Source organism: Rhododendron vialii, chromosome 4a (assembly GCF_030253575.1).
Source record: "Rhododendron vialii isolate Sample 1 chromosome 4a, ASM3025357v1".
NCBI lineage: Eukaryota > Viridiplantae > Streptophyta > Magnoliopsida > Ericales > Ericaceae > Rhododendron > Rhododendron vialii.
The window spans coordinates 39,936,080-39,945,798 of record NC_080560.1 but is presented as its reverse complement, the minus strand read 5'-3'; the positions used below and the strand labels follow the sequence as shown (position 1 = coordinate 39,945,798).

Genomic DNA, 9,719 nt, shown 5'->3' with positions numbered 1-9,719 from the left:
ACAACACAAAACACACTAGGACCTAGCTACAACTGCAACCTAGCTAGCTACATAGCATAAGCACTTGAATGCAACCGCGGGGTAACTATAGCCGCCAGAGGCACGGCCTTCTGCAAAGCAAGGCCAAAGGCCTCATCCATGTTCAGCTCAGCCATTCCATCCGGCAATTTCCAGTCGAACGAGTGCACCAACGTGCCCAGAAAGTACTCCACCATCACGACCCCCATCCTGGTCCCCGCGCATATCCTCCGCCCCGCCCCGAACGGAATCAGCTCGAAGTCGTTCCCCCGCGGGTCCATCTTCGCGTTCTTCCCGCTCATGAACCTCTCCGGGTCGAACTCCAGGGGGTTTTCCCAGACGTCGGGGTCCCTCCCGATCGCCCATATGTTCACGCTCAGCCTCGTGTTCTTGGGCACGTAGTAGCCGTTCACCTCACACGCTTCGGACGAGATCCGGGGGAGGTTGAGCGGGGTGGAAGGGTGCTTCCGGTAGGTTTCTTTGCATATGGCTTGCAGGTAAGGCAGTTTCGGCACGTCGGACTCTTGTAATCTCCTGTCTTTTCCAATGACCTGATCCATCTCTTGTTGTGCCCGTTTGAGGATGGCGGGATTCAGCACCATTTCAGCCAGTGCCCATTCGATCACGCTGGAGGATGTATCGGTACCGGCGGTAAATAGATTCTATCAACAGAGAGAAAATAATTAATGGAAACAGTTATGTGATCATAGATAGCCCCTGCTTAGGGTCGAAAAAATTAGTCTCTCAGAAATAAAGTTGAGATGCATGTAACCAGGCCTAACTATCTTGATTAATCAGGAAAAAAAATTCTTGATTTGTGTGCCTTTGTATTTTTTAGACGTAGTCAATACCTTATGCCTTTCCTTTAGTGAAATATGTGGTCCACAGATCTAACATCGAGAAATTAACAGTATAGGAATTAACATCGAAAAAATTCTCTTGATTTGTGTGCCTTTGTATTTTTTAGACGTAGTCTATACCTTATCCCTTTCCTTTAATGAAATATGTGGTCCACATATCTAACATCGAGAAATTAACAGTATAGGAATTACTGCCGGCCACATAATGTTAGTGTTGGGAATGCCTTGTTTATGCCTTGTATTCTTTAGTCCCACATTGGTTAACTATGTTGCTCCTATTTATGTAGCCTATTATAAATAGGGCTTTTGGGGAACTTCTATTGTATCCTTTTGGGGCTGTCATATTGGTGGCCTTTCTAGACGAGTTACGGATCATAGCCGGCTCTTTGTATCTCTTCTTCACGTTGGTTAGTGAATCCTCTCCCTCCTCGCCCGTGGACGTACCCAACTTGGGGAACCACGTATATCTTGTGTCTTTGTGATTTCTTGTTTAGTTTTTTCAATTTCTCGTTCTTAGCTTGCGTTTATAGCGTTCGTTACAACAAATTGGTATCAGAGCCTTAGGTTGCAAAAACTAGGGTTTCGTTTCCGATTGTGGCTATGGCGGCTAAATTCGAGATTGCGAAGTTTGATGGGCAGAGCAGCAGTTTCAGTCTTTGGAGAGTAAAGATGAAGGCTTTGTTAACCCAACAAGGATTGCACAAGGTTTTGTTAGGCAAGACTAGTTCTGAAATCAAAGAGGAAGATTGGGATGATATGGATGCCAAAGCTCTAAGTTCTATTCAGTTGAGTCTGGCAGATGACGTTCTTCGCGAGGTGGAAGAAGAAACTTCAGCAGCAGGAATTTGGCTGAAGTTGGAAGGCATATATATGACGAAGTCGCTCACCAACAGGTTATATCTCAAACAACGTCTTTATACATTTCGTATGCGAGAAGGTATACCTGTTAAAGATCATTTAGACGAGTTCAACCGTATTATTATGGATCTGAAAAATATTGATAGTAAAATTGAGGATGAGGACCAAGCCCTAATTTTGCTATGTTCTTTACCACTTTCGTATGAGCACTTTGTTACAACCCTATTGTATGGCAAAGACACAATATCTATGGAGGATGTTAAGGCCAGCCTTTATTCGAAAGAATTGAGGAAAAAAGTGTCAGGTGAGGGTGATGCACATGCGGAGGGTTTGTTTGTTAGGGGAAGAACAACAGGAAGGGAGGAGTCGAGTAATAGGGGAAGATCCAGGTCATCAGGTAAGAAGAAGGGAAAGTGTAATTATTGCAAGAAACCCGGGCACTGGAAAAGTGACTGTTTAAAACTCAAGGAGAAGGAAAAAGAAGACCAGAAAGGGGGTAAAGTAATTGCTGGAATTGCTGAAAGTTCAGATGAGTCAGATAATGTGTTATCAGTTACAGAGGGCGATTCTCGCTCTAATACCGAGTGGGTTCTAGATTCTGGATGTTCATACCATATGTGTCCGCATAGAGAGTGGTTTTCTACTTATAAGGCGGTCAATGGTGGTACAGTTTTGATGGGCAACAACATGGCCTGTAAGACTGTTGGTTCAGGAACGATTCAGCTTAGGATGCATGATGGTATTGTTAGGACTTTATCTGAGGTTCGACATGTTCCGGATTTGAAGAAAAATCTTATATCCCTGGGTGCTCTTGATTCTCATGGTTGCAAATTCCTCGGTGAAGGTGGAGTTTTGAAAGTCTCAAGGGGTGCATTAGTACTGATGAAGGGTCAGAAGCGTGGTAACCTCTATACACTCCAGGGCAGTACAGTTATAGGTGCTGCAGCAACGGTTGCTTCATCCAAGGTTTCAGATTCAGAGTTGACTCGTTTGTGGCATATGCGCCTTGGGCATATGAGCGAGAGGGGGATGACAGTTTTGAGCAAACAGGGTTTGCTATGTGGCCAGAAAATTGAGAAGCTGGATTTCTGTGAGCATTGTGTTTACGGCAAGCAGTGCAGGGTAAAATTCAGTACAGCTGTTCATCGCACCAAAGGCACGGTGGATTATTTTCACTCGGATCTTTGGGGTCCCGCAGAGGTAACTTCTAAAGGTGGTTTTCGATATTTTATGAGTATTATAGATGATTTCTCTCGTAAAGTTTGGGTGTATATGTTGAAACATAAGAGTGACGCCTTTAATACATTCAAACAGTTTAAAACTTTGATTGAGAATCAGACTGGTAAGAAAATAAAACGTTTGAGAACTGACAATGGTATGGAGTTTTGTCTTGGTGAGTTTGATAGGTTCTGCAGTGATGAGGGCATTGTGAGGCATCACACAGTGAGAAAAACCCCTCAGCAGAATGGTGTGGCTGAACGAATGAACAGGACTCTTTTGGAGAAGGCACGTTGTATGTTGTCCAATTCCGGATTGGGCAAAGAATTTTGGGCTGAAGCCGTTTCCACAACATGCTATTTGGTGAACAGGTCTCCGTCGACTGCTATTGAGTGTAAGACTCCGTTTGAGGTATGGTCAGGTCATCCAGCTGATTATTCTGTGTTGCGTGTTTTTGGGTGTCCAGCTTACGCTCATGTCAATGAGGGTAAATTGGAGCCACGGGCCAAGAAGTGTATTTTCTTGGGTTATGCAGCAGGTGTCAAAGGGTACAGGTTATGGTGCTCTGATGATTTGAAGTTTTTGATCAGTAGGGATGTGACTTTTGATGAAAATTATCTGATTAAGGGGTCTAAGCAGGTTGATGATACAGTTCAGGAACATAGTGTTCCAAAGCAGGTGGAGTTTATGGGTGAATCTTTCGACTCAGGGAAGAAGCATATTGAGAAGCAAATTGAAGAGGAGTTCAAGAGTTCAGACACAGAGGTTGATGCGTTAGTTGAGCAACCACGCACTATTGCTAAAGATAGGCCAAGGAGGGAGATTCGGCCTCCTGAAAGGTATTCGGCTTATTCTGAGATGGTGGCCTATGCTTTATCAGTTGCTGAAACAGTTGAGTATGAGGAGCCTTCAAGCTATACGGAAGCTATTTTGAGCGCTGAGTCTGCACAGTGGTTTGTTGCTATGAATGAGGAGATTGAGTCTCTTCAGAAGAATCAGACATGGGAGTTAGTAGAACCGCTGAAAGGGAAGAGGATTGTTGGATGCAAGTGGATCTTCAAGCGCAAACCAGGTATTCCAGGGGTAGAAGACGCTCGGTTTAAAGCTCGGCTAGTGGCGAAAGGATACAGCCAGAAGGAGGGTGTTGATTACAATGAGGTATTTTCACCAGTTGTAAAACATAGTTCCATTCGCACTTTACTTGCTATTGTTGCATGTTATGATCTTGAGTTAGAGCAACTTGATGTCAAAACTGCGTTTTTGCACGGCGAGCTTGAAGAACAGATTTATATGCGTCAGCCTGAGGGATTTGTTGTTTCTGGTAAGGAGGATCACGTTTGTTTACTTCGTAAGTCTTTGTATGGCCTCAAACAATCCCCTAGGCAGTGGTATAAGCGGTTTGATACTTTTATGATAAGCCAGTCATATTCTAGGAGTGAGTATGACAGTTGTGTGTATTTTCGAAAACTTTCAGATGGTTCATTTGTTTATCTACTGTTGTATGTTGATGATATGCTTATTGCTGCCAAGAGTGTATCAGAAATCAACAGGTTGAAACAACAGTTAGGTGGTGAATTTGAGATGAAAGATTTGGGTGCAGCAAAACGTATTTTGGGTATGGAGATTTGCAGAGATCGAGTAGCTGGCAAACTATTTTTGAATCAGAAGTCTTATGTTCTTAAAGTGCTTGAGCGCTTTGCCATGCAGAACTCGAAGCCAGTCAGTACCCCTTTGGCAGCACACTTTCGACTTTCAGCTGAGTTGTCACCACAGTCGGAGGATGAGGAGAAGTATATGTCTCAGGTTCCATATTCGTGCGCAGTTGGGAGCCTTATGTACGCCATGGTATGTACTCGTCCTGATATTTCACATGCAGTTAGTGTCGTTAGTCGTTATATGGGGCGTCCAGGAAAGGCACATTGGGAGGCTGTGAAATGGATACTACGGTATTTGTGCGGAACTGCAGGTGTTGGTCTATTGTTTGGGATTGTCAATTCTGGTGATCATGCTGTTGGTTATGTTGATTCGGATTTTGCCGGTGACCACGATAAGAGGAGGTCTCTGACAGGTTATGTCTTTACTCTGTCCGGAAGTGCCATTAGTTGGAAAGCTACTTTACAGGCTACAGTTGCGCTGTCTACAACAGAAGCGGAGTATATGGCCATTGCTGAAGCTGTGAAGGAGGCATTGTGGATGAGAGGTTTGCTTTGTGAGCTTGGTCTTACACAGGGTGTGAGTTCAGTATTTTGTGATTCGCAGAGTGCTATACATTTGACTAAAAATCTGATGTATCATGAGAGGACCAAGCATATCGATGTCAGGTATCACTTCGTTCGGGATATCATCTCACAGAAGCAAGTTGAGGTGAAGAAAGTGGGTACGGCAGATAACCCAGCAGATATGTTGACTAAACCGGTTCCAGTTGCCAAGTTCAAGCATTGCTTGGGCTTGCTTGGTATTTGCAGTTGATCGCCCCTCGGGGGCGTTTGGCGAGTGAGAGGTTAGAAGGGGATAGCTATATTTGGTGATTTGGTTCGGTGGAATTCAAGTCAAGGTGGAGAATTGTTGGGAATGCCTTGTTTATGCCTTGTATTCTTTAGTCCCACATTGGTTAACTATGTTGCTCCTATTTATGTAGCCTATTATAAATAGGGCTTTTGGGGAACTTCTATTGTATCCTTTTGGGGCTGTCATATTGGTGGCCTTTCTAGACGAGTTACGGATCATAGCCGGCTCTTTGTATCTCTTCTTCACGTTGGTTAGTGAATCCTCTCCCTCCTCGCCCGTGGACGTACCCAACTTGGGGAACCACGTATATCTTGTGTCTTTGTGATTTCTTGTTTAGTTTTTTCAATTTCTCGTTCTTAGCTTGCGTTTATAGCGTTCGTTACAACAGTTAGGAGTATTTGCAAACATTTATGTGTACATATTCGATCAAGCACAGAGGTGTTTACTGTCCGATATATGTGGTTTTCAATAAGAAACCAAGTATTAATTGAACAACTCTAACATATGTACATGGTTCAAGATCTGTACACGATAATTTGGCTTATCAAACAGATATGTCTCTGGAACCGTCCAATATACATGTATCCTTCATTGTTTTCGAAACACAAATCGAACAATTCTAACACATGCGTCGAGATCTGTACACGTTAAATTGTGCACGTAGAGTTTCTAAATTACCACTGGTTAATTTGTCAAACACAGATGTATCAAGAATCGTCCGATATACACATGTCCTTACATTATTTTCCATGAGAAAAAACGTATCGAACAATTCTAACACATTCATCAAGATCTATACGTGATAATATGTGCACGTAGAGTTTCTAAATTACTAATGGGCCAGAACCGTCCGATATGCATGGATCCTTCACTATTTTCAATGAGAAAACACATATCGAACAGTTCCAACGCATGCATCGAGATCAGTTCACGAAAATCTGTGCACGTAGAATTTCTGAATTACGAATTGGCTTACGAGTGAGAGCCCAAGATCACGTACCAAAAGGAGTGCTTTAATGTTGGTGACGCTAAGTCCAGTGCCCTTCGAATTTTGCTCTCTATTAGCCATAAGAACATCGAGAAAATCCGGGCTCCCTCGACGCTCGTGGGCCGACTCGGCGTGCTCCGTTACCATCTTCGTTATCAAAGCATCCCACTTGCTGTGCATCTTCTTCATGCGACCGACGATCCCTTGCAGGTCCATCCACGCAATCGACGGTATAAAATCGCCCACGTTGAACAGTCCGGCTTTGGTCATGAGCTCCGCCACCATGTCCTTGAACTCGTTCGACTCCGAACCGTGCGTGACAAACACGCGACGCCCGATGATCACCTGCCCTACGATGTTGGCCATGGCGTAAGTCATCAGCTCCGATATAACCACCGGCTCGCCCCGTTTGCTCGAGTCGACCATGGCCCGGAGCATGTACCCCAGCTCTGTGGCCCGGACATGGGCCGTGTCATCGAGCGCTTTTCCGCCGAGCATGTGCACCTTGCACAGCTTACGCAACAACGTCCACTTCGGGCCATAGTCGGCGAAGACCAAGTCTTGGCTGTCGTAGGCCAAGAGGGTTGCGCCGGCATTGGGTGGACGGTTCGAGAAATTCGTGTCCAGGGTTTTCAGGAAGGCTCGGGCCGACGCTGGAGTCGAGGCCACCACCATGTCGCAAGTGCCCATTTTCAGGTAGACGATGGGTCCATATTTCTTGGCCATTTGGGCCAGGGCGACATGAGGCATGGTTCCGAGAAGGGGTAAGGCGCCAATGACCGGCCATCCTTTCGGACCGGGCGGGAGTTTACGGGCGGGTTTGAGGAGGAGGAGGAGGAGGGAACCGAGGAAGAACCTGGTGAGAAAAAAGACTAGAGTTGCTGCTGCAATCTCCCTAAACCAGATTATGTATATGGCCATTTTGTGAATGCCTTAGCTAGATGTGCTGGAAAATGTAACGACCGAATGTATATATAGGGCCTCTGAGAATGTTAGTAGGAGGAGATTGTCTTTTATTCACGGCTCCACCATTAATTAACAACTTTTTACTGAGACGGACAATCTCATCCAACCAGCTCCGTAATTAATGGTCCGGATCGATTTTAAACAAATCTTTTCGAAAAACTCTTTCCCGAAAAAGTCATTTAAAAATCTAGATTGTTCAAAATACTTTGAACGAGCGGGATTGAGCATTGTATACTCTTGGTTACAGAAATCTCCGATAAGATATTCTCTAGTAGGAGAAGCAAAAAGAATCAGGTGCTTCGTGGAGGCGTAAAAAGTAGGTGGGGGTATTGTTTGAGGATGGTGTCAAACTAATAAAGAATTGATTTAACTGACTGATGCTATAGAAGAGTCCGATCTCCTCTGACCCGAAAATTTTTGTGTTTTCGTATTGAGAAATTTTTCGGTCGTTGAATGTTGTGATTTTTTTTAATATTTTAAATTTTACAGCAAGAAAACTCCTTGGCACAAACGCAAAGAGGTTTTGTGACACCCCGCTTTCCAGTGGCCGGCGGTACTGCAGGATAGCAGGCTTCGTCCGGACGGGAGGGGGCAAGTCATGGTTTATAAGAAAAGATCCCTCTTACTTGTATAAGGCCTTTTAAAGCCGTGAAGGCAGACCAAAGTGCATAGAAACTTCACAATTAAGTGTGTTCATCCTGGGGTAGTCGAGAAATGGGTGACCTACAGGGAAGTCTATGGGCTTTGCGCGTCCAAAGCGGACAATATTGTACAAAGATGGAATGGGTCGTTACAGATTTTCGGCACAAAAGATCCTGTCTCAATATAGAGTAGCTAAGATTAAGCAGTAAAGATTGAGGTATAGCAAATGTTGTACAGCAGCCGAGTATAAATTCTGATCCAAAATTGGATGATTCGTAAACGCCTTTACCGATATCGGATTGAGATGATTTTTTACAGAGACCGTAAATAATATGTTTTGAACAAAATGAGTAACTCTGATCATTTTTGCAGGACTCGAGACAGGCGCAAAAACCATCTGTACTCCACTGCTGTACGGCTTTTGCTATATCATTAGCAGCTCTCAAGATTCAGTGGCTTCGGATTTGCACACAACATAAATCAGAAATACCTATCGCTCGTGCTTTCAATGTAGACGACTATCGCACTAACGAACAAAGTTTGTTTCTAGTCCCAGTCCAGTTCGAGTCGAATGAACTTCACGGGACCAGCCTCAGAGGCGGCTCTGTTGTAGAGTTTTAATGGTCAATTACCAACACTCAAACCATTTTTATTGCTTAGAATACATGTATTAATTATGAGCTAACCTTTTTTGACCGAGAATAACTTACTCACGAAGAAATCACGAATAAGTTTTACGGAGCTTAATCTCGCGCGTTCAAAAGCGTTTTGGACGATCCGAATTAAAAACAAACTAGTAGAGATATTTATTACCGGTCAAAGCTTAAAAACATATCTCAACCATTGATTGTCGAATCGTAGGGGTGAGATTGCGCGCCTCCATGAATAACTTATTCCACCCAACTCAAATATAAATGAACACCTAATTCTAATATTCTTGAACACCTAATCCAAAAAGAATTGAACATCGATCCAACCCAAAATTAATTGAACACTTAATCACAACCCAATTACAGTCCATCAATACAAGTAATTTATATTTGAACACCTAACACATTACCTCAAATAAAACTTATAAAATAAAAAAATGAAAAAAGAAAGGAAAAAAAAAATCTATTGGTGTAAGTTTTATATTCTGCGTTCTCTTTCCATCTTTATTGTTGATGGTCTACATGTGTTAATTTCACATTCATGTTAATAACTAGTACTTTTTTATTTTTTGTCTAGTTAGCTTATGGAATTAAGGACAAAGCTTTAAGAAAATTTAACTACATTGCAAACCCTGTTTACTTGAATAATATTCCTTCAAATTTAAAACTATGATAGAAAATCTCATCATTTCATCCTGAAGAACAATATATTTTCGAGAGCGTCAACCACAACAGTTTTGTTTGGTTGGGAGTTTAGTTTAGTTTCGTTTTGGTAGTAGGTGGAAAGAGAAATAGAGTAATGATTGAAGATATGGGTAATGATTGGAGAGAGATGAGAAAGTAATAATTGAAAAAATAGGGTAATGATTGGAGAAAAAAATAGGATAATGATTGAAAACAAAACTAAAACTAAAACTCAAATGTTAACCGAACAAAGCAACATACTCGCTATCATTTCTTTCAAAAGGGTTTTAGTAGATTCATATTTTCGAGAATGTATTAGACATTACA

General features: G+C 42.8%; 1 protein-coding gene across 1 annotated transcript; it reads right to left on the bottom strand.

Moving 5' to 3' along the window:
• LOC131324480 (flavonoid 3',5'-hydroxylase 2-like) lies at nucleotides 1–7,381 on the bottom strand. Its single transcript, XM_058356456.1, has 2 exons — nucleotides 6,463–7,381; nucleotides 1–680 (listed from the first exon to the last, which is right to left on the bottom strand). The coding sequence occupies exons 1-2, from the start codon at nucleotides 7,369–7,371 to the stop codon at nucleotides 48–50; spliced, it is 1,542 nt and encodes a 513-aa protein (XP_058212439.1). The 5' UTR covers nucleotides 7,372–7,381; the 3' UTR covers nucleotides 1–47.
• Nucleotides 7,382–9,719: the final 2,338 nt, after the last annotated feature.